This window comes from Cololabis saira, chromosome 10 (genome assembly GCF_033807715.1).
Source record: "Cololabis saira isolate AMF1-May2022 chromosome 10, fColSai1.1, whole genome shotgun sequence".
Lineage (NCBI taxonomy): Eukaryota > Metazoa > Chordata > Actinopteri > Beloniformes > Belonidae > Cololabis > Cololabis saira.
Window position 1 is genome coordinate 32,079,789 of NC_084596.1, and position 27,928 is coordinate 32,107,716.

General features: G+C 38.9%; 2 protein-coding genes across 2 annotated transcripts in view; one reads left to right on the plus strand and one right to left on the minus strand.

Moving 5' to 3' along the window:
- Positions 1–266: 266 nt before the first annotated feature.
- LOC133452866 (macrophage mannose receptor 1-like) lies at positions 267–19,783 on the minus strand. Its single transcript, XM_061732572.1, has 31 exons — positions 19,661–19,783; positions 18,647–19,003; positions 18,136–18,306; positions 17,836–17,991; positions 17,310–17,420; positions 15,636–15,773; positions 15,339–15,515; positions 14,454–14,611; positions 13,930–14,043; positions 13,049–13,164; positions 12,786–12,934; positions 12,493–12,692; positions 11,025–11,140; positions 9,850–9,922; positions 9,589–9,742; positions 8,878–8,916; positions 7,844–8,007; positions 7,687–7,748; positions 7,455–7,555; positions 7,193–7,335; positions 5,321–5,426; positions 4,585–4,712; positions 4,379–4,423; positions 4,168–4,270; positions 3,763–3,995; positions 3,468–3,633; positions 2,420–2,584; positions 2,205–2,321; positions 1,971–2,126; positions 1,085–1,114; positions 267–870 (listed from the first exon to the last, which is right to left on the minus strand). Exons 1-31 carry the CDS (start codon positions 19,749–19,751, stop codon positions 632–634), a joined length of 4,278 nt encoding a protein of 1,425 aa, XP_061588556.1. The 5' UTR covers positions 19,752–19,783; the 3' UTR covers positions 267–631.
- A 3,190-nt stretch (positions 19,784–22,973) lies between these two features.
- si:ch211-106h4.4 (MAM and LDL-receptor class A domain-containing protein 2) overlaps positions 22,974–27,928 on the plus strand; it is a 32,481-nt gene continuing 27,526 nt past the window's right edge. Inside the window, exons 1-9 of the mRNA XM_061732573.1 lie at positions 22,974–23,101; positions 23,265–23,384; positions 24,809–24,940; positions 25,053–25,152; positions 25,286–25,448; positions 26,178–26,391; positions 26,676–26,807; positions 26,919–27,043; positions 27,269–27,506. Coding sequence (XP_061588557.1) covers positions 23,074–23,101; positions 23,265–23,384; positions 24,809–24,940; positions 25,053–25,152; positions 25,286–25,448; positions 26,178–26,391; positions 26,676–26,807; positions 26,919–27,043; positions 27,269–27,506 — 1,252 coding nt within the window. The 5' untranslated portion in view covers positions 22,974–23,073. The remainder of the gene's footprint in view (positions 23,102–23,264; positions 23,385–24,808; positions 24,941–25,052; positions 25,153–25,285; positions 25,449–26,177; positions 26,392–26,675; positions 26,808–26,918; positions 27,044–27,268; positions 27,507–27,928) is intronic.

Genomic DNA, 27,928 nt, shown 5'->3' on the forward strand with positions numbered 1-27,928 from the left:
TTGCGTGCAGATGTGCGTGCACACGGCTTTATAAATCAGGATTTTTTTTGTGCGCACGCCATTTTCGGCTTTTGAGCGCACGTACACTTTTAGTATGAATCCTACACACACTTTTATAAATGAGGCCCCTGGTTAATTAAAGGCTAAATAAGTAAACTGCTCACATTTTTGTTTGTGAGCAGTCACATGTCACATGTTTGTTTTTGTCTATTAGGACCTGGAAACAGAGATGGGATGCAATAAAAGGAAAAAGTTGTCCTTTTTTTTTTTTTAATAAGTAACAGGTAGTGATCTCTTTACATATTTTAAGAACACAAGCAATTAACAGCGTTTAGGTCACGAAGACCACATGAACATATTATTTACATTTAATCATACGTAGAAAGGAAAAAAAAAATGTAAAAAAAAAATTAAAATCAAATCCTAATGATTCCCACTAAGACATCCTAGAGCCTAAATAGTTCTGTTCCATGATGTTAGACATTTCCAACTCCACTGAAACGCACACATTGTAATTATAATGTTAAATAACTGAATTATGCTGAATCAAAAAACCCCCACAAAAATTAGGTCTAACATGAGCGTGTATACAGTTAAATTTATGTCCTGATTGTTTGTGCAACTTTACAAATCACAGAGTTAAAATAGGCTCAGGGTTTTCTGCATTCTCGATCAGTTTATTGGTGTCGACCACATCCGGCTGAGGCTGATCGCTGTTGAAGTAGAGTGGATTTTCAATGGTGGTTAAGAGTTGCGGAGACTTCTTGTACAGTAACAATCCAGCGACTATCAGTGTGGAGGTGATGGCAACGAGTAGTACCACTACCACACTTGTGTGGACACGACTGCGACTGTCCGGATGTGGAGGTTCTACACATTTAACAGACAGACAACCATCAGTTACAGTTTTTCAAAATAAAATTCAAAACTTTAGTAATCACTGATATATATAAATGCTTTCTTTTTGGCAATACTAAATTGATTTAGATAGTGATTAAATGCTGCTTTAAATGTAAAATATAACGATAAATAAATAAACAAACAAACATACAATTTGTTAAGTTGCAAAGGTTTTTAAACTTACCAGGATTAACAACTGAATCTGTGCCCAACACTAGTGGGAAGACAAAAGAAAAAAAAGGTCAGGCAACAAAATCTCTTTCAAAGGATCGAATTGTGTAATTTTACTAGCTCTTTCTTCACAACTTTACAGTGTCCAGGTCAAATTTTCAGTCTGCAAGATTCCAATATCAACGTTTTTACATTTATAAAGAAAAGCTGTAAAATAAGAGTAACAGCAAATGATCTGAGGCCAGAAGTTGTTGCAAGGGAGCTAATGAAGGATGAAGGATGATATTTTCAATGTCAACAAGTTACTTGTTTGGATATTTATGTAGAACTAACTGTTGTACATCTACTATTAATCATGCACATTTATACTTAATTAGTGTTGGAAGGATTTCTACTTCCTCTTTCTATTTGTTCTATCTCTTCGTTCTATCAAAGACAAACTTTGCTGGTTAAACACCTAAAACACTGACTTAAGATAGAAAAAAGAACATTTGAAAAGCTACTCAAAAAGTTATTAAGCATCCTACTTAATATTTATTTGTTGTCCAGAGTTAGATGGACACTGGTTTTTGGCTTTAAAAGATTGCTTAAAAAGAAGGGAAGTTTGTCACATTCATTTTGTTGAGTAAAGTAACATTCCTGAGTTAAACAACTCTAGGTGTATCTTCAGATGGTAATAAAAGTAAACTTTTCCTTTGGGACCAAAACAATATTGAAATATTTGAGTTAGAAGTGTGTAAATCCCCTGGATAATCCCCTCACGGTGACTTCTTCTTTTTCACTAATAAGCCAAACTCATGTCAACTGCTCAGGGAACAAAACAAGTCTAGACAGATTATTTAACATACTGTAACTTCCTCAAAGGCACAAGTGTGAGGAATGCTCGTGAAGTATTTTACCTTTGGGGGTTTTACAAATGTATGAGCGGTCGTGCCATCTGCGACCTGAATTCCAAGCCCCACTCACGGTCGTGATGGCACCGTAGTCAGACTCAGGCTCGTCTACGTCCCAGTTAACGTAGTCCATGACCGTTTGGTCCAACCACAACCACGTCCCTAGAGCCCAACAGAAATCCGTTATGACTTTTAGCATTTTGAAGTCTCATTATCAAGTATCTTGGTGTATTGCTATACCTTTGTGTGTTTTGTACAGGCCGATCCAGAAGGACGTGTGGCTGTCTTGGAATATCTCTATATTGCTTTGGATGAATTGTTGCTCAAGAGGATCTTCAATGCTTGCGAGGGTTCCACCTTTACAACAGAAAGTCATCAAACTGTTGCTAAACGGAACAGACATTCATCACACCGCTATACGCTGACCATAAAGTCAGTCTACAGCAGTTTCTTACCGTGCCTTACACAGCTGGTTGCTGCATCTGCCCATTCAATTTCATCCGTGATAAACAGATAGCAGTGACCCTTGTATGGCAGCCAGGTGTAGCTCTGTTGGGACTCCAGATTCGTATCTTCGGGACAGCGTCCAGGAAAGGTGGTGGAGAGTGTTGGTGGCACATCTGCAACGAGTAGGGACAGTGTTGATTAATTAATTAAAAAATAAAATGAGGCCATCGCTGGTGTGTGAATGTTCCTGCCGTGGTCGGGGAGGCCGTTGGCGTGGATTGGCGGCCACGTTTCTGTCAGTCTGCCCCAGGGCAGCTGTGGCTACACTTGTAGTTTACCATCACCAAGTATGAATTAATAATGTCGCCATAATGAGCACTTTCAGTGTCCAAGAAAATCCTAATATAAATCAAAACCATTATTATTGTTATTATTATTATCAGCTCTGAGCCTATTTCTAAAGGTCAGCATTGGATGTTACTGTTGGTATTTTATATATATCTAATAGGAAAAAAAATAAAGTTGTTCATTTTCAAGACAAAAATTAAAAAAATCAATATTCGGTCACCTGAAACCATTTTGTTTATGATAAATATTTTTCTGCACAGGACTCACATCACATCAATTTGCAGTTATGGCGCCCAGCTGGCCAACGTTGTCAACATTTGGACATAGTTTTATATGAGCGGCGGGTAACTGACTGTAATCAATAATGTTTTGTTTTGCTCTATGCTCATGATTTTATTCCACAATCGCCCCTCTGATATTTGGCTGGAAAATCCATTCCTCTGCAGATTACGAGGCCATTTCAGGTTTCTGTAAACCCCAGCTGTGAAAGTCTCACAATTCTTAAATATGCTACTGTTACGCTCAGTAAGACTCAGACTTCTGAAAGAATAGGTTCATATTTTCAGCATTATGCTTTATAATTTTGTACTGAATGCTTGGCTGGGCCTGTTTTAGCCGTATGGAACAACTGAGCATGAACAACTACTTTGACGGCTGTGAAGCAAGTTGCAACCATTTTTTCATGGCTTGCTAAGAGTCGTACTGTACCTGTGGACTGCATACAGACACTCTTCATGGACTGGTTGCAGAACGCCGTTCTCCATGCTCCGTCCTCATCTATGTAAACACAAGGTCTGTCTCTTTGTGGTTCTGATTCAGCCCAGTTGGCAGAGCTCATGTGCCAGCCATCAATATACCGAAAGTAGCCTCCGGTCTGAAAGCAAGAGTGGATCAGATTTTTTTTAATGCTCATTCTTCTGTCTTTTGAATGTCAGAACTTTCATCTACAGTCACTCACTAATTTTAGAATATCTCATTTGAATATGACTAAAGGCTTCTTTACCTGCGCTTTGTTGAGTCCGATCCACAGAGGAGCTCTGAGGTTTATAGCCAGGAGCTCGACATATGCCCGTGTCCATTCGTTTCGTAGGCTGGCCAGGTTGGCCTTGTCACCTGTGCAGCGCTTCATGGCATCTTCCCACGTGAGATTTTGAGTCACGGCTTTTATGCTGTCGTTTCCCAGACGGACGTAGATGTTGGGGTCTATTGGTTCTGGTTGATCCGGGATAGATGAGTCTGTTCACAACAATAAAAAAAAGGCATGGTATTTTTCCATCACTGTTGTAGCTCTTTATTCACAAAACCTTATTGTATTACTGTGGTAGACTATAATGACTTGCAGCCCTGAATGGAGCTTTGCACCGGTTTCATCACCGTTCTTCTACATCGTTAACACGCGTGAACTCACCCAGATTTTTATGACAGACAAATCCGTTGACGTCCGTGCAGGACTTAATCCACCATTTACCGATCCCGAAAGCAGAATTGCTGGTCATCGCTACACAATCTTCCTGGTAAAGAGTGACGATATTTTCAGGATAACGTCTGAATTCATAATTTACAGTTATTTTTGCCTGTTCAAGATAATAACAAAAGTGAGGAATTTTGAATGTGTTTACCTCGTTCCATCTTTGATAAAATGTTCCAGGTCGACGTTGATTTGTCTAAAGAGGAAAGCCAGATTTAAACAAAAATAATAATTAAAAAAAAAGTGATGCACTTTACTCAAAGTTCACAGATGAAACACTGAACAAGGGGACTTTGCAATTAATGTTTTCCATGTAAAAATATACACTAAACTTGAAATTATATTGTGTCTACTCACAGAATAACCCCAGTTGGTGTATTTCCGCACTCTTCCATCCGTCCAGTAAAATCCATCTTGTCTTAAACTATTTAAGCCAATCCACAAGTCTGTTGCTCCCACGTCAGCCATTCTGATGGTCAAAAATGCTGAAACAGCGTAAGAAAACAAAGAATAATATTGCAGTTATGCAAACAGGTAATCATAGTGGTTTAACTTACAGTGTATACATCATTTTGTGTCAAATCATGATGGATATACTTTCCTCTATGCCAGGGGTCGGCAACCCAAAATGTTGAAAGAGCCATATTGGACCAAAAACACAAAAAACAAATCTGTCTGGAGCCGCAAAAAATGAAAAGTCTTGTATAAGAATGAAGGCAACAAATGCTGCATGTATCTATATCAGTTATAACTGGGGGAAGATTTCTTTTTCATTATGCACTTCGAGAAAAAGTCGAAATGTCGAGAAAAAATTTAAATGTCGAGATTAAAAAGGAAAGGAAAAAGGAAGAAAAAATAGAAAAAAAGGAAAAAAGAAGAAAAAAGTTTTAAAAAAAATTAGAAAAAAAAGAGAAAAAGGGAAAAAAAGAAAAAAAGACAAAAAAAAAAGGTCAAACATTTTTGAAAACGCTCCAGGGAGCCACTAGGGCGGCAGTAAAGAGCTCTACTCTAGAGCTGCGGTTGCCGACCCCTGCTCTATGCCATTTACAATGAACACGGCCAAAATCGACCAACAAAGAAAAACAAAGCAAACCTTGCACTTGTCTCGAGGGAATGGAGACCAGATTTCCTCGCATCATGACACACTGTTTCCGCGCATCTTCCCAGGTGATCTTGCGTTCAGTAACAATGTTGTAACACTGTTATTGGGAGATTAGATTGTAAAGTTTAGATGTTAAAACCTGGATCGATTCTCTTCGCCCAGCTTAGCTGCTATCGCCAACAACCTCATCAAACAACAAAACAACCACACACAGATTCCTCAATTTAGAGGCAGCTTTACTTACTTTACTTGACTTAACCTTGACGATGCCTATTGGCCACATATCCCACTACAACCCAGTCACACTAGGGATGGGCGGTATGGACAAAAAACATTTATCACGATAATTTCTGGCATTTATCCCGATAACGATAAAAACAATATCAATACAAAAACGTCATCAACGGGAATTTATCTTTCTTTCTTTCTTTCTTTCTTTCTTTCTTTCTTTCTTTCTTTCTTTCTTTCTTTCTTTCTTTCTTTCTTTCTTTCTTTCTTTCTTTCTTTCTTTCTTTCTTTCTTTCTTTCTTTCTTGGCTTATTTCTTTCTTTTCTTTCTTTCTTTCTAGGCTCATTTCTTTCTCTTTCTTTCTTTCTTTCTTTCTTTCTTTCTTTCTTTCTTTCTTTCTTTCTTTCTTTCTTTTTAGGCTCATTTCTTTCTTTCTTTCTTTCATTCTTTCTTTCTAGGCTCCTTCCTTCCTTCCTTCCTTCCTTCCTTCCTTCCTTCCTTCCTTCCTTCCTTCCTTCCTTCCTTCCTTCCTTCCTTCACGTACATTGTGCGTGGATTTAACACAGAACAATAAATCAGCTTTACACAAAAACATCATCAACAGGAATTTATCATTTTTACCGCGAGATGACAAATTCTCACCGTGGGGAATTTTTTTGATGGTTTATCGTGAACGGTAAAATATCGCCCATTCCTAAGTCACACACACACAAACATGTATCCGCCATAAAAAGAAGGCCATGTCAACTTCTGCAGGTTCGGGGGAAATGGAAAACTATTTAAGGACTTTATTAATTTATTTATTTATCATACAGTTTAACGCTCAAAAGAAATATATATTGCATGTGGTTGACGGTCATTCAACAAAAGAAAATTTGATTATCATCAGATTAAAAAAGAAACTGCAGGCCTTACATCGACTTAAGAATGTTGATGAATGTTGATCTACATGTGATGAATTGCTTGTTTATTTCTTTACTGAATTATTTTCTATTTACACTTAAATTGTGGAGTCGTCATTGCCTTTAAAGCAGCCCAAACAAACTTTTGTCATTCACTTTTATGCAACTAAAACTACTCTCTTTTGGTCTCCTAGTCATTCTCTCTTTCTGTCTTCTCCATATTATGTGATTTTGATACCTATTTATATTGATGACACACCTCTCTGTACAAATGAGCTAAATCACATCCCAATGGGGGCAGGGGAGGACTGCACATGTGGATGGATCATGGGCGGGGTTAGTTTAGACTCTAGAGGACCTGCACATGCAGCTCAGTAAAGAGAGTTGTTTTGAAAAATGTATAAAAGTAGAAGTCCCTGTTACGCCTGCCCTTTCAAAAGTTTTATGTCGAATTGAACTAATCATGCATCTCTCAAAATGACAGCTGACAAGCTGAAAATTAAATATGTTACGGTTAAAGTATATTTCAAACATTTAAAAACGGCAGGGAAAGCATGATATAAAGCATGAGACCTGTTAGTAATTGTCGTAATTGTGAGTTTGTGAGACTGTGAGTTAAAAGAAAAAATTCAATGAACTACAATAATTACATTCCCAGCCATAAGAATGAATTTAGGAGCTGAACAAATGTGTGTAATGAAAATAAAGTGCTCAGCAGACAGTGATTTCTGACCTTTTTGCCAAATTTTCTCCATGGGGGTGTGCAGCCGCCTTTAGGAGGAGGCGTCGGGGCTGCGGTCGAGTTGACAGGAGGTGAGATTACTCGTTTACAGATGGACTGGATCTCTCTTCCACAGTTAGTAGTTCCCCAGTACCCTGTTTGGAACAGTAAATATTCTGTAACTCAAGGGCATCAAGGGATCAAATGAACCTTATCCACAGATCTTACGCGGTTTGAGTTTAATCTGCGGGCAGCAGATTGCACTTTTACTCACCCATGTGATAAGTCAGAATGACACAGTTCTCATCAAAGGTTTCAGAATTCGGCTGATTCTCGTCCCATCTTTGAAATGTCTGTGGCGTACCATCCATCCACCTTCAAGCACAGAGGTCAAATTATAGACTCAAATTATAATGACTGGTTATACTAGCTCAATCAGCTAGAACTCTGCTCCCATTGTGCCTCTCCTGTAGTTGATCCAGGTGGGGATGCTGAGTAGTACTCACCAAAATGACCCATCGAGATCCACCGACATACCGATATAAAATGACCCATAGCTTCTGGACACCTGTAAACACCCAGATGTGGAAAAACATAGTTTTAACCTGGTAAACGGTGCGTATCTAATTCAAATGCGTTTTAGGTAAACTGAGAAGTTCCTACCTGTTTCCATATGAAATTATTTTCATCTTTGCTCTCTATCGACACTAAGTCCCCGTGTCTTTGCTGGCAGAAGTAGCGAGCTTCCTCCATGGACTTTGAGACTCTGTTAATGAAATACTGCTTCCCTCTCCATATAAGCCAACCATCCGCTGTGGTGTTATATTCTGTAAAAGTGGAGAGATGAACTGATTATCCTAATTTGAAAATGTTAGTTGTTACAGAAAACAAATGAATGCCTTCAACTTTATAGATAATCTATTTATGTTTTGTGTCATTTTAAAGCAAAAACAATAGGATTTACTGTTTACATTTTCGCTGTGTGATCCACTAAATGTGGATTTATTGCACTTTTGCACGGCACAATCAACACAATTTAACAGCTTTGCAACTTTGTATTTTAAAATAAGACATTTTTTTTTGTTTTTTTTTGCTGTGGCCATCAGAAAAACCTAATTCCATCCATCCATCCTTCAACTTCTGCTCGTCCAGTTTGGATCACAGCAGCAGGCTAAGCTGTGAGGGCCAGACCTGTCTTTTCCCAGCCAACTCCTCCAGCTCTTCCAGGATGACACCAAGGTCATCCCAGGCCTGCCGAGGAATATAATCTCCCCACTGCATCCTCGGTCTGCCTCAAGATCTTCTACCTCTCAATTTATCTCTAAAGGAAGACCTGCCACCCTGCTGAGATATCTAGTTTCAGCTGTTTCCATTTCACTGCACACAGTTTATGATTTTAGGTGAGGGTAGGAACATAAACTAAATAATAAGCACAGAGTCTTTAATTTATGTTAAACTCCACAGCTGACTGGTACAGAATCCACATTACTGCAGATGTCGTATCAGTCCACCTTTCACTGTCCTGACTCAAGAAAACGCGGTGTCAGATTCTGAGGTGCTGATTCTCCTTTTCATTGCTTTATACACTCAGTTAAACTAGTTGGCAGTTGTTAGATCTTAATATCATCAATAGAATTGGCTCAACTGTAGAAATGTTATTAACGTAATTATTTGTCACCTTGAACCTGTGAACTTACCGACCACTGTGTCATTCGGAGGTGGTTTTGGCGTCACTCCTGTAAGAGGACAAACAGGTGTTAGGTTTTTAAAGAAAGAGAAGTAAGTAAAAAATAAACTGTCATTTTCTCGGCTCTGTTTGTTAATGTCAGTCTAGTCTGATCTCATACTCTCATACTTTTGGGTCACTGAAGGAGAATCTGGTCCAAATACACTTCTTTTGTCTGTTGTAAAGCGGGATCCGAAAGAAGACATTTTGACATAAAAATGCTGTAACCAACATTCATATGCTTTCAATAACTTTGCTGAACATTGGTATTAGTCTCAAATGAGCTTTGAAATGGATCTTCTCGGAGGGGGGACTGTGCGGCACATCACTAAGACTCAAATGATATCAAACAGGGTTGATTAATTCATGTTAGTGCTATTTGACATGTTGTGGATAAGCTGATTTTTTGTCTCAGTCCAGGCCTGTGCTCTGTTTTATATATATATATATATATATATATATATATATATATATATATATATATATATATATATATATATATATATACACACACACACACACTACAGACTTGGACACACCCTCTCATTCAAACAAATGGGGAAGTGTGTCCAAACTTTTGGTCTCTACTGTGTGTGTGTGTATATATATATATATATATTACTACTTCATACACTACAATATACTTTAAGAAAAGGCATAGAGCTCATTTTCTCCACTATACCTGCGCGGATCTGACACAGCCAGTCATTGTAACTTTCACAGTTCAGATCATTCCACGAGCCTTGCTCATCCCAATTGTGTATGACAAATTCAACACAAGATTCGTCATTATTAAAATTGTTTGGCTCCCCATCCTGCCAGTGCTGGAAATTAAACTGTCAGGGCACAAAAAGAGAAAAGGAAAAACAGCAAGATTATGTTTTCTTTCATAGTTATTAACTAAAATAAGAAATGATATATGATATGAAACGCATCAACCAACCGGGGTTCCATCAGTCCATGCATAACCAATGTTTGTATCAGAGATATGAAGGCCAATCCAACCTTTTCCACCCCTGAAGTAAATAAAAAGAAAAATTTAAAAATGTCACACAAATATAGAGCCTTTCACACTTGCTTACAGGAGTAGTGTCCAGGATGTAGTTGTGTCAGAAGCTCTTGTTTAAGCTTCAGCTGTAAAGTTTTAGCTTTAACCTACATTATCCAGAACTAAAACAAAACAAAATCCTTATTTGGCTTGCCCTATTGGTGCCAACACTGGAACATGACTGCAGTATAGATTCATCCTTAATGTATCACCCATAAGGTGGCTTATACTTCTACGTTGAACCGATGATGTATGTTCGCTGTAAGGAGGCTTAGGAAGTATACAGTTGAATAGACACAACCACATGGTGCATCAGATTAAAAATAAATCCATAGATAATTAGGTTATTAAAAGAGCTCGGTCACAACTTCAGTACTTTTGGAAGCTACATATGTGTGGACAAGTGTCTTGAAAGATCAGTAGATACAGACTTTGTTGCCACAGTTATTCGTAGACCATCATCCATCCATTTTCTATAACCGCTTTATTCTTTGCCAGTCCATCGCAGGGCCCAATATATACAAAAAACCAGACATACTCACACTCACACACCTACGGGTAATTTAGAATCATCAATTAACCTACTATGCATGTTTTTGGACTGTGGGAGGAAGCCGCTGAACCTACATTAGTGTGTACAAATGTCTTGTCTTTCCTGTAGTTTTAAAATGTCATATATTATAACTTAAAATCATTCTTTATGAATTCATGATTATCTGATTTCCCTCTAATGCCTCTATTTCTGTAAAGCAGCCAAAAATCTGCTTTAATGGCCCATTCAGAAAGGGAGTGGCGTCATCATTTGTGTGCAAGGTACGTACACAAAAAGTCTTAAAAGGTATGAGTGTGGTCACAGTCATGTCCGTTTCATATTCAGTATATTTGTCATGTGACCATGAAGAATACACGGCTTGTTCTCTTATTATAACTTCCTTCTTCTTATCTTACCTTATGTTGGACTATATGCTCTTTGATTCTCAACAACAACAAAGATCCACGCATTACGCACTATTTCTTTTCAAACATAAAATGGTGTTTTGATTATCAGGCAGTGTTTCACTGGTACTTACCGTCCCAAACGCAGCTCAGCAGCGTTGTGGATGCTCAACAGATCTCCCCCAATGGCCTTGCAGTAATCTCTGGCCTCAAACCACGTTTTCTCCTGTGAGCGAGGCCCTGTGAAAAACTTTAGACAAGAGGAGATGCTTCTGTTGAAACATAAAGATGTACTGTATGACTAACGAGCTGTGTGAAAGCAAGCGGGCACCGGAAAGTATTTATACAATATATGTGCTCATCTACACAGTAAACCCCAACCAACCAACCACCACCGGTATTCATACTAGAGAGAACGGCATAATTGTAACACACTTAATTCCTGCAACTAGAAACACGCTTTTAAAAAGACTATCTCTCAGTAAGGACGTCTCTCTACCTGCAGAAAAGGAGCAGGTCTGCTCCTTTGCAGAAGAAAGTTTCTACAAAAAAGATTGTGTAGATGACAGACAGGTGAGTGACATGTTGACATTTGCTGACAAGGCTATGTTATATTTCCTGTTTACCTCCTGTCACAACTCATGCCTGACTAAATTTTGTTAAATTAATTCTTCTAGTTAGACATCTCACTCTTTACCGCTTTGTACTACTTGTTTTCTGTTTCATCACCTTCCTTTGAATGTTTTGGTGTTTTAAAATGCATTGTTCTTTGTTAGTTTGCTATCATTATAACTCCTGATCTGCCGCTTATAAACACACTTTCTCAGAGTATCCCTTAGAGATAATGGTAAGTGCATTAAAGCAATATTTTTTAGGCAACACAACATACACTTCCCCAGCTATACAGATGATACTCAGTCATAACCATCCATGAAACCAATCAGATAGACCACAAGCCATTCCTAAAGTCACTCTGGATGACATTAGTGTGGCATCTAGTCCTATCTATGACTGGCTTTGTAGATATCTTCCTTTTTTCTTTTCCTTTTTTTAATGTTCTTTAAGCGACACAAACAACAAGTCTTGAGAACTTCGGAAGATTGCCAAAAGTAGGAAAACCTTATAAGGAAAAAAGCTGTGGACTCTGGCCACAGGCTTAGTTGTGGTTCCAAGCACTTCCCACAGGAGGTAGAGCCGTTACTTATCGCACCTCTCTCTGGTCGCGCAGCTTCCCACTTGGATTCATGTGCCAGAAATACTCTCTGCCTTAAGGTTCCCTTTAGCCTCAAGACTTTGAATTTTAGTAAAGTAGTTGGGGTGAGCATGAGCCAGGCCTTGAGTGATGCTGCTAGGCAGCTGGGAGACCTTTGATGATGCATGGGACACTCTCAGTAAGGGACATCATTGCTGATTGTTTTGTGTTTTTTATTTTTCTTTGTATCATAGCAACTATCACCAGCCCTTTTTTTGGCTTGTGTGTTGGTGTCTGTTTCCAGCATTCTCACCCTCTACCTGGTCGATGCAGAGGGTTTCCCTCCCTGAGCTCGCTGTGCTGGAGGGAGACTCTTTTAACTTTAAAATTGACGTTTGATTGTACTGTACCTTCGAGCAGACGCTCCTGGTTCCCACTTGCTTCCAGCCTTCTGGACATTGGGGAGGCTTTTGAGTCGGCGGTGGATTTGTTGAAACTGCGCCCTCTGCTAGGTGCTTGCAGATGTATTTTTCTGTATTGGTGCATGGCAGCAAATCCCAGAGTCCAGCTGATGTCCCAGTTGCCATGGCAACACAGCCTTGTTGGTAACCTTGATGTTTAGGTAAACAATACTCAAATTTAGGCTTTTATGTTTGCCATTTATGCCCCAATTGGAAAGATGAGATTTTGTATATTTGCACACCTGGCATTCCAGAGTTCCAGTGGGTAAATGTCACAATTTGTTTGTTGGTCCAGATGAAAATATCAATGTTTTTCTGATTTGAAAGCCCAAGCCAGAAGTGCTTCTCCGCTCTCAGCCCCACCAGGCTCACAAGGAATGCATTGTCCACCCTGCAGAGATTTTCAAAGTTAAAAGATAACTGGTAAACTTAAACAAAATATACCTATAGCTATAAAATATATCTAGAGTAGATATGGACCTATTAAAACACAAAACATTCATACCCATTTGAGACATCTGCTAAATAGGATTCATAGCTCATGCAGTCTTCTTTAGCTTCATCAAATGTCTTTGTCTGCGTTCCTACAAGATAGCAAAAGGATCCGTGTCTTCTCCAACCCTGAAGGAAATCAAGCACTTATTAGAACAGAGGGGTTGCATTTTAAAACTTGACATATACATTTTGAAAATAAAGAGTCAGTCCCCTGCATCTGTGCAAACAGTACATTAGTAAAGTAAGATGTAGGCCTTAAACAAACATGTCTGACTCTGGGCTGACCAATGGGGAAGCATCCGCCCACTGCGAGATGTTTGTGTCAAAATGATTCAATCAAAAAAAAAAAAAGAATTCAAAACCTTTTTCACTTCAATCAAAAAAGAAATCACTTCAAATCGAAAAAAAATATTTTCAATCCAAAAAAAGTGTTCAGATGCAATTTTTTGGGTCTCAAATATTTTTTTGCATTCAAACACTTTTTTTCTTTGATTGAAAACGTTTTTTTTTAAGTGATTTTTTTTTATTGAAAATATTTTTTTCTTTTTTAAGCAAGTTCTTTTTTGATTAAATGATAAAGACACAAATGTCCTACCCATAATATGGCCTAAACACAAAAAACACTACTTCAATCAAAAAGGTTGCTTCAAAAAAAATTCACTTATATCAAAGAAAAAATTTCCAATCAAAGAAAAACAGTGTTCAAATGCATTTCTAAAATATTTTTTTGCTTTCAAACACTTTTTTTCTTTGATTGAAAAAAATTTTTTTTGATTGAAGTGACCATTTTTTTCTCCATTGAAAATATATTTTTTGATTGAAGCAATCTTTTTTTTGATTGAATAATTAAGACACAAATCTACCTCCATAATCAACAACTGATTAACTCACAGCTTTGCAGCCAAAATCCCTCTCTTCTTCCGGTCCGGTTGCTTCAGCGGCACTTTGTTTCATACATATAGAACCATGTTTGTCATCACACGTGCCATCTGCCCAGTTTCCATTCTGCAAGAAAAAAGGGTGTAAAAGGTTTGCATATTTTTTTATTGCAAGTTTCAACCGGTTAGATATGTTGCAACATTTAAACTCCTCTTGATTAGTGCCTTTCCTTTTTGAAAACAATGTCACAAATAGTTGGAAGAATTGTTGCATAACTTGCATGGCTACTTATTCAGGTTAGTTTTTGCTTATGCAGAGAAAACCATACAATCCCCTATAAGTCATATGTATTATTTAAAAAAGAGACTGTTGCTTCCTTTCATGCGTTGACAATATTTACTTTTTCATGTATTGTATTGAACTTAAATATTGTCAGACAGGTCAAATATGTTGGTAAATCCAACATATGATTTCCACATATACAACTTGTTTAAAAGATTCAATATGCACACTCAAATCCATATGGTGTTTCTTACCTCCCCTCTGATGAAAACGCAGTCTTCTGTCTCTGAGGAGGAGATCGATGGTTCCCCGTACTCCCAGGTAGTAAAGCTGACAGTTGTGTGGTCAGTCCACTCAAACAGTCCCTCTGTCTTCCTGTCATTCAGTCCAATCCAAAGTTCATCACTGGCTCCTGCCAACACAGAGAGTTACAAAAAATGTCAGTCAGTAAACGGTGCATCTGAGTTTTTGGTATCGTGCGTCATAGCAAGGACATCGTGAAATCTGTCAGCATATCTCTTCATCTCACTTCACTCAACTCTTCTGCAACTTTTCTTTCCAATTCTTCTCCAGACACGTGGAGAGAGGAGCTGACATTATATGTATTAAAGAAATTAAATAGCATACTTTCTAACTATTTTCTAACTGGCAATAGATAAATATGACATGGGACTCAAGTGCATCATCTGCTTATTACTTGGTTGCAACATATAGCTATATTTTATTAGTTCTGTCTCATGAGCTCCTCATGTTGATTGTTAGAAGCATATTGTTTTGCAGAGATCGATTTTTGGGCCACACGCAGGAAGAGGAAGGAGAGAGAGCTTGAGCTTTCTGCATAAACTACATAATGCAATTAAAGAAAAATCCAACAGACAGCTGGATTACATTATTAATTGGATTTGGTACTAAATAAATACACATTCATGAACTCATTAATGAACTCATCAAATCGTCAGGAGTTGAATGGTGAGCAACTTTCTCACATGTCTAAAAGCACACTGGAACAAGTATTAGCCTACAGATATGATGACTTAACACAATGTTTGGTTGATCCAGATCCAGTTCTATCTCCTTCTAAACATATTTGCTATCAGAATTGTGTTGTTTTGTTTCAAGGTAATTTGGTTGTCATGTACCATATCCAAGTTGAGAGATGACAAAGCTTTGGTCTTCCACATCACGGATGCTCACAAGGTCAGCTCCTTCCTTTTGGCACTCTGTCCGAGCATCAGACCATGTTTGAGATGTGCGCTTCAGATGGAAGCAGTGGCCATTGTAAGGGATCCAGGGGCTTGAACAAAATCCTTGCTCAACTGAAGATAAAAAAAGCCACACATGGACTGAGTGAATAATATTACACAGTCGATTCTTACTCTAAACAAAACGTTACAGCAGCAAGACAAACGTATCATAATGTGCTATTGTTTTCATACTGTGTGGTGGAGCTGGCGGGGCACCGCCTTTGTAGCAGATGTATCCCAGTTTCTTGGTGCAGGATGAACTTTGCCATTTATGCTGGCCAGTAGAGTCAAGAAAAGCACAGTTGTATCCTGGATTTGGAAGTGGGTTGCCTAAAAACAGATGATGATTTCATGATTTGTGGCATGATTTCCTTCCAAAGAGTTGCATGTCAACAGTATCATGATCAAATATTGCACAAAATCAGTTGGGGAGCTTTTCTAAATCATAAAAGTTGTAAGTATTCTTGAGTGATACATTTAGATCAACTGTATTAAAGATTGATTGACGAAAGAAAAATAACAACCATCTAATCAGTAGTTTTATCAACTGTTGAAACAATCAGCAAAAACATGATACCATTCCCTAAATATTCGTGTAGGGTGAAATATCTTTGTTTGGTATGTTGCTTTCACACACATGCTGCCATGCTCATGAATCATACTAACTGAAGTGTAATTTCTTAATTACTGGTAGACTTTTTTTTCTCCATAAGCTATGTTTGATTAGTTGCTAGATCAAATCATGTTGACACATGAATTAAAATTAGTCACATTTTGGGGCGGTTAAAGTTTCACAGTGAGACCCCCACCCCTCACAACTTTTCTTCCTTTTTAATCTACATCTGTATAGTTCAGATATAAGAAGCAGTGACAGATTCTAATTTGTTCATGTTAATTATGTTTCTTCTGCACATGCAAAGATTTTCTGGTGTCCCACAGGGTTCAATGCTAGGGCCAGGCTTGTTCAGTTTATACATGCAGCCCTTGAGAAGTATTATCCAGCGTCATTTTTTTATTGCTATGCTGATGATACACAGCTGTATTCATCTATGAAGCCAGGTGTAACAGAACAGTTAGCCAACCGTCAGGTATGTCTTGAGGACATTAGATTATATATCTGTATTGTCATTGTACAAGTACAATGAAACACTGTTGGAGCAATCCAATAGATGCCAAGTCAAAATATACAAAAAAACACTGATCAAATTAACAAATAAGAATATGAATATGGATCTCTAATGCAGTGAAATTGAGGTGTGGATCTCTACAAACGTTTTGCTTTGTTAACTCTGATAACACGGAGGTTAAACACCTTAGGAACAGATTACACCATTTTGTAATGGTCTCTAGTACAACTGTGAGAGACCTTGGAGTTTTTTTATCAGGATTTGTCATTTAAACAGTATATGAATCAGGTTTGTACAACAGGCTTTTTTCACCTCTGTAATATTACCAAGATTAGGAGCCTCCTCTCCCAGAGTGATGCTGAAAAACTAATCAACCCATTTTTCATTTCAAAGCTAGATTATTTGTTATTAGTAGGACACCCAAGAAATTCTCTGAATAGCTTCCAGCTGATCCAAAATGCAGCAGCGCGAGTCCTGAGAGGAATCAGCAAGAGATCACGTCTCTCCTGTGTTGGCTTCCCACCATTGGCTCCCCGTAAAATTTAGAATCCAATTCAAGAGCCTCAACCTCTGATCATCCCAGTGTTTACCTCTACTTGTCAATATAAATGTGTCTGTTGGATACCTACTGACATCCTGACCTGCAGTCCCACCCTCTGAACACCCCGGTGTCTGCTGTCTACATCTGTTTATATAGTTGTCTCTGTAGTTCACCAGCTAACGAAGCTTGAAGACTTACCAGCATCCCATCTCAGGTAGCAAAAAGGTTTCCCATCGCTCCACTGCCAACCGTGTTCAGGATTCAAAACTAAGCCGATCCAAAGTTTATTTCTAGCTGGTCCGATTAATGCTGTGCATTTGTTTATTCAAAGAGAGACAAACAAAAAAAAAGAAAAGCAGAAAGTAAATGGTCTATTACTCTTTTCCATTCATCCATTATTTCTACCTTTTATACCTGGTTCTTCCTTTTCAGGGTTAAAACGTTTTTTTTTTTTGCAACATGAATATAAACATACTGTTCTTTTAACCAAATGATGAATACATAGACAAAATACATAATACCTAGGCATTAATGCATAGAGAAAAATAGCTTGTCAGGTATTGTAGTAGTTTGTAGAGCCTTTGAATTTTTAACTAAGATCTGTATCAGATTAAAATTATGTTTTTCTTTTTTAAATGAACCCATTTGAAAGATGTAATACAGTGTAGACAACTGCCATGTTTCTGTTTCAGTGCCTGCAAGCATCCAACAGGTGGCACCATACCTGAGACGAAGGCCTGCTGGTTGGGGCTGGTGATGCTGAGCAGGTAGGCAGACTGCTGTTTGCAGCTGGTTTCAGCCTGTGCCCAAGTCAGAGCAGACTGCGGGTTCATCTGGTAATATGCTCCTGTTACCACGTTTTTGCTCCAGTGCTCTGTGGCTGTGCAGTCACACACAAAAAGATTAAGAAACCTTCATGTCATGTTATGCTGGGTTTGTATCTCCAGAGTAATTTATTTGATGCTATTTTAGGCTTCCAAATCACGGCAGGGAGGTTATAAAAAAAGATTTACTAAAAACTCACAAGAACTTGGGCAGTATCCCCACTTTTCATTTTCATATTTGGTTTCCACTGCACACCAGGCACGTTTCACTGAGGAGTCATATGTAGTGCAGTCTGCAAACCAGCGGTCCTTGTACATGAAGGGAAACATGCAGATCCTCCCGAATGCATTTCCACCAATGCTGTAAAGCACTGGAGGTGGGGAAAAGGAGGTTAATAAATCTAAATTAAAACAAAAAACCTAATTTGACCATCAAAAACAATGGAATACTTCATACACAGACTATTTTAACTATTTGTCTTGGATAAATCCAAATAATGTCCTTTCTTTCTCAACTGGAAACACATTTGTTACACACCCAAAAATGAACCTTACCTTCTTTGTAAAAGTTAATATAACAGCAGGAAACGGAAGCTAACAAACTTTATCAGATTTGGAGATAGGAATTTTGAAGGGCCACTTTGAAGAAGGTGAGTTCTCACCAGAGTACTGCCAGCCTCCTTATGCAGTATTATTAATATTTATTTTTACCTCTGTTTGTTCTTGAACAGGCACCACTAGATGTCCCAGTGATTGTGAGCTGATTATTTGGCCCAACAGTCCTGGAAAGCGCCATCGATCCATCAGCCTTGACTTCAATGAAAAGCTGCTGATCTTTGAGAGCGAGCAGCGTTCCGTTCTTGCATTCCCACTTTTGGAGGTAACTCTTGTTGTCACAGTCGTACTGGTTCACTTCACTGCCCACGCTTTTGCCCTGCGCGCCCAGGCACTTTCTTGTGGTGGTTACAAAAATCCTGTTGCCTGTCGTCCAGCGCATGTCAAGGCAGCGGGACAGTTTTTTCAGCATGCAAACTCCAGAGGCCCTATTAGTGAGTGTAAATGGAGAATCTGCAGGAAAAAAGTAATAACAGACTTATTTCCAAATGTGCTTAGAAATGCATTGATTAACTAAACCCATGCACCTATCACTGCTTTAAATCTTATGTGGGAAGCTTCTAAACCTTTTTGTTGAATAATAAGCCTAACAATCTCCCCCCAAATGCAAACAAATTAAAGCATTAATGTGTTACAGTTGTATTGAATTATGTCATGTAATTGTCCAGGGTCCATTTTTAAACTTTTCTCTTCTGTTTTCTTTTCAAAACATCCCCTCTTCAGTGCACTGTTTCCTGTATAACTCAGAGAAGCTGAAGATGCACTCAAAGCATCCTTAAATCAACTGTTAATGCAATTTTGCTGTATTTAAGCTTTGACAGTTTGTTTGATTCCAAAAGTTGGTTTATGACCTCCAAGACCAAGATTTTATTTGCTTTTTTTTCTTGTAGCCTATGCCATAAAGCTGACATCAGTACATCAGTAAGAATAGTAAAGGGAATATTAATATTGGAAATGTAGGCAATGTCAGGTCAAGGTATGTGCAGTAAAACAAGTAATTATTTTGCCACTACGTTGGCTACAATAACTGAGCCTCAACATATGACAAATATCCATGAAATGCAAGGAAAAACAGTAAGTAACATTAAAAAGCACAAGCTTATACTGTACCATTTGTTACAGAACACCGGTATGCAGGGATGAGGAGCATAAAGGCGGCCAAAGTCAGCATCTCTTTGGTAAGTCTCACAGCAGCAGACATCGTCCACACACTGCAGGCAGAGGACGTATGAGCACGGACGTGAAAAGGACGAAATCTTAAGAGCACACTGACATGATCTTTTTTTTTTCCTTTTATATGAGAAAGAGTCATGTTTCTGATTGGCACACTTCAACAAGTTGTGACTGGTAAAAAAAAAAAAAAAAAACAGAACGCATGGGGTGTTGTAGGCTGGGGGAGGGGAGCCTTTGGAAGGAAGTAGTGGCAGCATTTACACAAACATGCAGACAAGCTTTCATCCTTGCACGAATGTGCGGCTGTCAAAAAGTTCCCTATAGTTCCTTCCCCTCAAATAAAGAAAAAAACATCTAAGAGACAGTAAACACCAATCCTGACAATGCAGTATTCATCCTTGTGGCTTTGGTGCACATTCATTCATAAAGGCACTTTTTTTTTATGTCCAGTCTATCTAAATAAAGACCAGCGGACACGAAAGTCTGATCAATTATTCAGTCCGATTGACGGATGGATAGATGGAAGCAGTGGTAGATGTCAGTCATTATTTGGAGCCATTGATTTGAAGAAGAGAACAACACAAAAACACATTGCTTTGAAAATAAATGACTTACGATGAGCAACAAATGTGCACGGATGGGCAAGATGAAAATAAAAAACAAACAAAACAATAACAAAAAACCAATCGCAGGTTGTTATTAACTACTTCCATAACTTCCCATTTGGGGGCAAACGTTATTCTTTTACAACTTCACAACTCAAAGGCTTTAGAAACTGAAGAAGATTATTGTTGCAACTGGAGCAAAATCTGTGAGATTTGCCCAGGAATATGTCAGAAGTCATCAAACGCTCTGCAAACACCATGAGAACCAGCCGTTAGTTCATGAGTTGTCAACAGTAAATGATCTTGAGCCATATTTCTTCAGCAGCTTTTATAGTTTATATCTTTACAATTGTTGTATTGTATTTTTCTTTGTCACGTCCATAACTGCCTGTACACCAGAAATCCAACAATAAATGCCTTGAGGTGAGATTATAGGCCAGACTAATATTTCACCCTCACAGATGAGGAGAACATTGTGTTCATCCTGAATGTAGCAATACAATATCCTGTGTTGGGGTGGAGACATTTAAATGTCCAACTATTCCTTTACATTTATCATAGCATTTTGTATTTTCACTTCCTCTTTGGCTATTCTCCTTTTTTGAGCTCTACACTGAAATACAAAGCTCTCTGACACATTATCTGTTTTTGAGGCTGCTGTACCAGTAAACATCAAACCGAAAGAAAGGGAAATCATTTTTTTAATTTACAACCCCAGACAGATAAAAGTTGTAAAATGGAAATATCTTAGTTTGACTCGTTTTTTATAGACAGCCTAACCATAATTTAACATGATAATATGCATCAATGTATGCAATAGATTTGAAAAAATAAATACATTAATTAAATGGGACAATAAAGACAATAAAGTAAATTAAAAAGTCAACATTAAAGATGCATTCAGACCATTGAGATTTGTGCAGTTGATGATTTGATACTATTTTCTTGAAAAGTGTGTGAATGCCCCTGAAAACGCAGCAAACGTTTCCCTAAACTCCCAATGTTCTTCTCTGTCTTCCATCACAAAGGTGTAAATCATCTTTAACAAAGGTACTTATGAAACCCTGTGTTGTTTGTGAAGGAAACATGTTGCCCATTTCTTCCAAAAAGGTTTGCTTCATCCCAGAAGCCTCTGAGCCTCATGATGTTTACATCGGCTTTAAACCAGGTTAATGAAGATTTATGAGGAAAATCTGCTATGACTGTCAGATGACAAGTGGGGGGTGAATTTATTAAATACTACAGAGTAAAATGTGTAAAAGGTACATTTAAAATTTAAAGATATGGTATCAATAACATTTTTTTAAGGAATATCTAGAATATGAAAAGATAATAACCTTTTATTTTATTTTATTTTTTAATAACATACTTAAAGAAAACAACCTCGCTGGGTCATTTTTGACCCACTTATACATGTGAGGGCTAATGTAGCTCAATACTTTAGTGCTTGACAACGGTTTCCCAAGTTAATCCGTTGTTCAAGTGGTTACATGAGTTGTCGACCAATGACAGCTTGAGCTTTAGCCCTTCCTCTCTACGCACTGCAATCCCTCCAGATTTCTTGAATCTTTCAGAGACATTATGCACTCTAGAAGGATATTCTGATTTGGGGTTGTACACAACTAAAAGCTACATTACTTCAACCAAATTTTACTAGACAGATGAAACCTTAGACACAAAAGGTTCACCATTGGAGTCTGTTTTAGTTAAACAACAAAGATCTTTAAGAGATTGTGCCTGCTGTAGCCTTTCTGTTGGTGAATTTACCACTGATTCCAAGGACATGCTGCTGTCTTCAAGAGTGTGATGTCATCAGTTTTATTGGACAAATGTCTGGATACAGCCGGTGTAATCGTACAACCTCTGACACAACTCATTTTATATCTCCTTGCAAGGAACGTGTCGGAGATAAAGGTTATTTTGAGCATGTTATAGCCCTGCAAGATCCCGACTGAAACGGTATCACATACAATTTGCAACAGAGAATATGGACGTAACATTTTGGGCCCCTTTTAAAATGTAGTTTTGTTTTTTTTTTTAGAGGATGATTGTGAAGTATGTCTTGTGCAGTGAGAAACATAGAAATGACACATTCTATAGCGAGACTGTGTTAAGCGCATTATATGGAGGTGTTATGTAGTACCACAAAGTAAACGTTGACCTCTGTTTTCTACTTTACCCTCGCTTCTTGTAGGAGTCACATTAGTTCAAGTACAACCTGACCTTTGCAGCATTTACTGCACAGGAAGAGCCAGCCATAAATTGTCTCTGCGCAATTTATGTGATACTTTATAATTAAAACGTGTCAGGTTTAAAAAAAAAAACAACAACAAACAAAACAATCACACAAGCATTTATTCTCAGTTCCTTATGTTTACTGGATGTCAATTTTCTTTCAAATTAACATTTACAATGAAACTCCAATCAGCAAAACAGCTTATATTCAAACATGTATCAGTCATAAGGATTGCTTTTTTTTTCTAATCTGGAGTTCTGCTTAACAAAAATAAAAGAAGTGCGGTAAAGGCAAGTGACGGAAGTGGAAGGTTGCTGAGTGCAAACTGGACTTTAGGCTGGGGTTTGCAGATAAGGACTCGCTGCCTTTGCTTGGTTCTTGTAATAAAACTGTCATTCTGTTAATTCACATACAAGCTACTCAGATAATCAGTGAGTTGACCCGTCTGCTTTCTTTGAGGATCGTGAGGTTCCTTTGGATTGTCTGCTCCGTCTCATGACTCCCCAGACATGAAGCAATTATTCGTGCTGCTGTCAGGTAAGAAGCATTAAAGCAAAAATATCATATGTGTAATGATATTTCATTACAGGTTTTAGCTGCTGTGAGGGTGTAAAGATGAGAGAGATGTCACCAGAGTTGTCACTTAAAGACTGCAGAGTTGTCTTATTGGCGTGTGTTTGTGATAAAACTGTCATTCCAGTATTGTTGGTCCCCGTGTCTTCATGTCCCGATGGGACGTTTAACTGCACATCAGGAGAATGTGTTCCTGCTCAAGTCAGACAGACAGATTGTAAAGATGGTTCAGACGAGGAAAATTGTGGTATGTCTGCATTTATTTATTTTTTTTGCTTTTAAAACACAATAATTGTCATCTATCTTTGTTTTTCCCAACTTTCTGTCACAAGTATTTCATGTAGCATACATTTCTTGACCTTGTGTTGAGGTAAAACAGATTATCCTTTGATTTGAAGGTCAGTGGTTTGACTTTCAGACTTTCTGGGTCAAAATGTGTATATGACTTTAGAGAAAGTGCTTAACAAACTAATTTAAGCCCAAAACACCTGTGTACAGTATGTGCAACATCATCCACGAATCTTTCTTAAAAATACTAAGGTATTTCCTTTTCACTGTTTAATTTGATGTGAAATAGTCTTGATGTGTTTAAGGCCGCGTTCAGACTGCAGGCAAATATCCGATTTTTAGCCCATCCAGATTGAAACTGGATGACTCTTTTGAAGTCTGAACAGTCCCAAACCGCATGATATCCGATTTTTGCAAACCAGATCGAAACCACCTCCGGGAGGTAGTTTCATATCCGATCCATATCGCATTTGGGCAGATGCGTGTCAGTCTGAACAGCTCCAAACACTCAGATCGGATATGACTGTCCCAGACGCTCCAAACCACCCACCCATTTCCAGTTGTGGAGCTACTCATCCTTTCACAGAGAGCATGTACAATCTCTGATGTCACGTCAAAAACTATTATTTGTAGTTTAAGTGTTGCAAATTCACATTACAAATCATGTTTTAATAGCAGAAAAAAAGACCGCATTTCCACGTAGGCGCGCGTCGCCGCGTACCCTACGCCGTAGGCTCTGCGTTGGTGTAACGCAGAACCATAAATCAGCCTTCAGTCGCGCTGTGAGCCTGAACCTGCAGCCCGTCAGCCCCTCTCCTCCTAGGAGGAGAGGTTATGGAGCGGGGCTGCCAGTTATTAATTGCTGGTTCGTTTTGTTAACTCTGAGCTTTGTTGGTTGGTTTGTTAGTTTGCTGGTGGTTTTGTTCTGAACACCTTTCTCTGTTTCTCATTTTGCTGGTACGCCGGGTCCCTCCACCGAGACACAACTTTTGCGGTATGCGTTTATTGTTATGTCTAAAAATGATGCGCAGTGCCCACCCAATCAGGAACGGTACAGATATTTTGAGATTTTTTTATATATAAAGAAAATACATGACTTCACACAATACACGCGCTGGGTGACGCCTCCGCTCCGACGTCGTTGCTAGTACGGCAACCCGTCAGATCAGTCAATGATGTGGCCCAGTCTGAACAGAGCCAGATCCGATATGGACACTTGCTAAAAACAGTGTGGACAGTCAGCCCTGAAAATCGGATATGAGAAGGAATCAGATATATATCAGATTTGCCTGCAGTCTGAACGCGGCCTAAATGTCTTTTTGTTGAACCTTCATGTGAGAACATATGGGTAAAACATATCGACAAATGTAATTTTTCATTGAGGCTCATGCGACTTTGAGGATGGCCCATGCGGCTGGAGAGACAGAAGTGAGTCCTCCTCTTACACCTGGAAGTGGCAGATGGCAAACATCACCTCGGTACCTGGACAGGACCACACCACAGGAAGCCCTTGGGGTAATCGTCATTTTTATCTACAGTGACCTTTTGGAAATCAGTGTTTCACTTGATTATAAGATCCAGCTTGAGATGATGATCTTTTCTGTGGACTTTTTCTTGCCGGACACAGGACACGTCATGCATCTAAACGGTAGTGACAGTGGCTTTATGCGGACGGCCATTTTGGAGTATTCTGTTAACCACACGGCTGCTCTGGGATGCCAGATCAGGTATTGAGAGCAAATATTTAAAAAGAGATACTTCAACATTTTAGAACCTTCCTCATTTGGTCTTGATGAGCTTTTGTCTCACTACGTTGCTTACTCACACTTTTTTTATGATTTGTCTGTTTCTCTGTTCCAGCTTTTGGTACTATCTTTATTACGACGATATATATACATCCTATTTTAAAGTGAAACTTGTCAGAGGCCATTATTCTAACCAATTACTAAGAATTTCTAAACCTACCCAAAATTCCTGGGAGAATGCCACCGCCTTCATCGGTAATCAACCAGGAGGATACAAGGTCAGCAAAAAATCCCAAGTGTCTGTACAGACACAAACATCCAAAACTATTCATGCCGAGGAAGTGGCTAGACTTCACCTTTTGTTAATTATTTTGCAACTGTGCATTAATATGATTCTCTTTCATGTCATGCTATGTCCTACTGGTTTTATCTTTACCTTTATCTTTATCTTGCATCATGTGCTTGTGTAACACCTCATTTCCACTGCACAACTTGATTAAACTATAGGATTTATTCTTTTAGTGCACATTATCTTGTGGTATAAGCTCCCAGTCAGATCAGAGGAGTCATGGTACATCTCCTCCATGCTGGCACAAAATCCACCTGTCCAGAGATCTTAACCACCCTCATTAACTGCTTTCAGTGTGTTACTACACATGCCCGTCACTGGATATTTGTTGAGAATGCAAGCAAACAATTTCACAAATGGTTTTTAAACATTCTTTCTAAATTAAAAAAAACGTGATAAAATAAAACTGCATTATCAACCCCCGCAGACACTGAAAATCCCCAAAACAACTCAAAATGGACCCATGTGACATGTATACTCACCGTCCACTTTATTAGATATACCTGGTACACCAAAAAAAGTGCAAAAACATACTGTACATGTTAGACTAATTTCTGTAGGTAACATGGCCAAGTTGGTGTATGCACGTGCCGTTGTGTCTGCGCGGACAATGGATAGATGGATGAGCAATATTTATGTTTTTCTTTTCTTTTTACAGCTGCAACTGTCATACGAACCTTCCTATTCAGAAAAAAGTGACATTATGCTGGACGATGTCAGCTTTGTGAACTGTAGAGAGGAAGACATACCGGATGGATCAGACCATCTTTCGTGTGATTTTGAGAATGATATCTGCTCGTGGTACAATGACTACACACAAAGTCTTCTGTGGAAAAGAAACAAAGATTCGTATGAAGATTTAAATGGGAATGGTGAGCATCACAGTCTTCCAAACATTGAACAGAAAGAAGGGAGCTATTAAAACTATATTTTTTCAGATCAGGGTTGTTTTTTAAGACTATCAGTGCTTAACCAAAAAAACTACACAACTCAGACACACAGTCGAGCATTTGTATTGGAATATTGAAGTGACCAACTGAATAATATATGCAACCACATCTGCACTTTTATTTAAAGGCATAAGTTTAAGTTAATACCATTTATTTTATGTCACAGCACTGACCACTTTTATTCCTTGTTGAAACTACCTCCACAGGCACCTACATGCTCATAAAAGCTGCATCAAACCTAAACACATCCTCTGCAGCCAGACTCGCCAGCTTCCCTCAACCTGCTGGTCAGGTCATATGCGTGAGCTTCTTCTACTATATATTTGGAAACAGCATCGGTACGAGTTTTGCTTTGAGCAGCTGCAGTCTTGGTCAAAATTAAATAATATTCTCAGCTCTTTTTTGTTTTATCACTACTGCAAATCATGATGATTTTCTCCTCCTGTTAGGCTCTCTAAAGTTCATAACGAAGCGTTCTGGTGAACCAGAGACGGTTGTATGGATGAGAAGTGGCACTCAGGGACACAAATGGCGATTTGCAGATCTTACTTTCAACAGTGACAAACCGATACAGGTAAAGTGGTTTTCTTTGTGTGTATGGGTCTGTTGTTGGGTGTTGGTGAGATTCAGATGTTTAATCTACTGTTAAAAGCCATGTCGTCAAGAATTGCTGAAAAGTAAAAAGCTTTTCTAATTTAGCCGTTTTTATGCACATTTGAGTTATTATCTTGTCTCACCCTGATCTTTTTTCATGATGTGGTCAAAACTGTCCGTGAACAACATCCAACCTGTTTTCCAGTTTATGATAGAAGCTGTGGTGGGTGGTACACAAGGGAGCATAGCCATTGATGACATTGTGGTGTCCAGCAGCGTTAATGGCTCTTGTCCTCCCGAGAGAGAGTGCACCTTTCAGGGCTCCCTCTGCGGCCTGCTGCCTCAGCCATCTGCAGACTTCAGCTGGACCCGGATCACCGGGGCGTCTCAACATGCTAACTCTTCAGGTCCTGTCGCAGATCACACGCTGGGGACGGATCAAGGTTTGTAACTCAGCGTCATAAGATCAAAGCTACGTCATCATCACTGAGCAGTCTGGCTCATTTCAGGTTAGAACAGTAAAGGTTGGACCGGAAAGTACACGGGCAGCAGTTCCATTAAGGGTCTTTCACATAGAACGGGGTTTGCGCAGCGCACACCGCCGGGGTGGTGTCATGGTTGGTCCTCCAGCCTTCAGTGGTTTTCCAATCCACTCTCTCCTGCTCACTCCATCTGCCGGCCACGCCCACCTCGTCACTCACTCCTTTCACCTGCTCTCCCAGCTGCAGCTCCTCAACAATCAGGACAGCATGAAAGCTCCACTCTCCTGCACTCTCGCTGCCAGATCGTCACGCTATGTTTGTAGATGCAAGACCCTACAGCATTCCTTGTCTTGACCCCCCGTTGCCGACCCTGCATGTTCCTG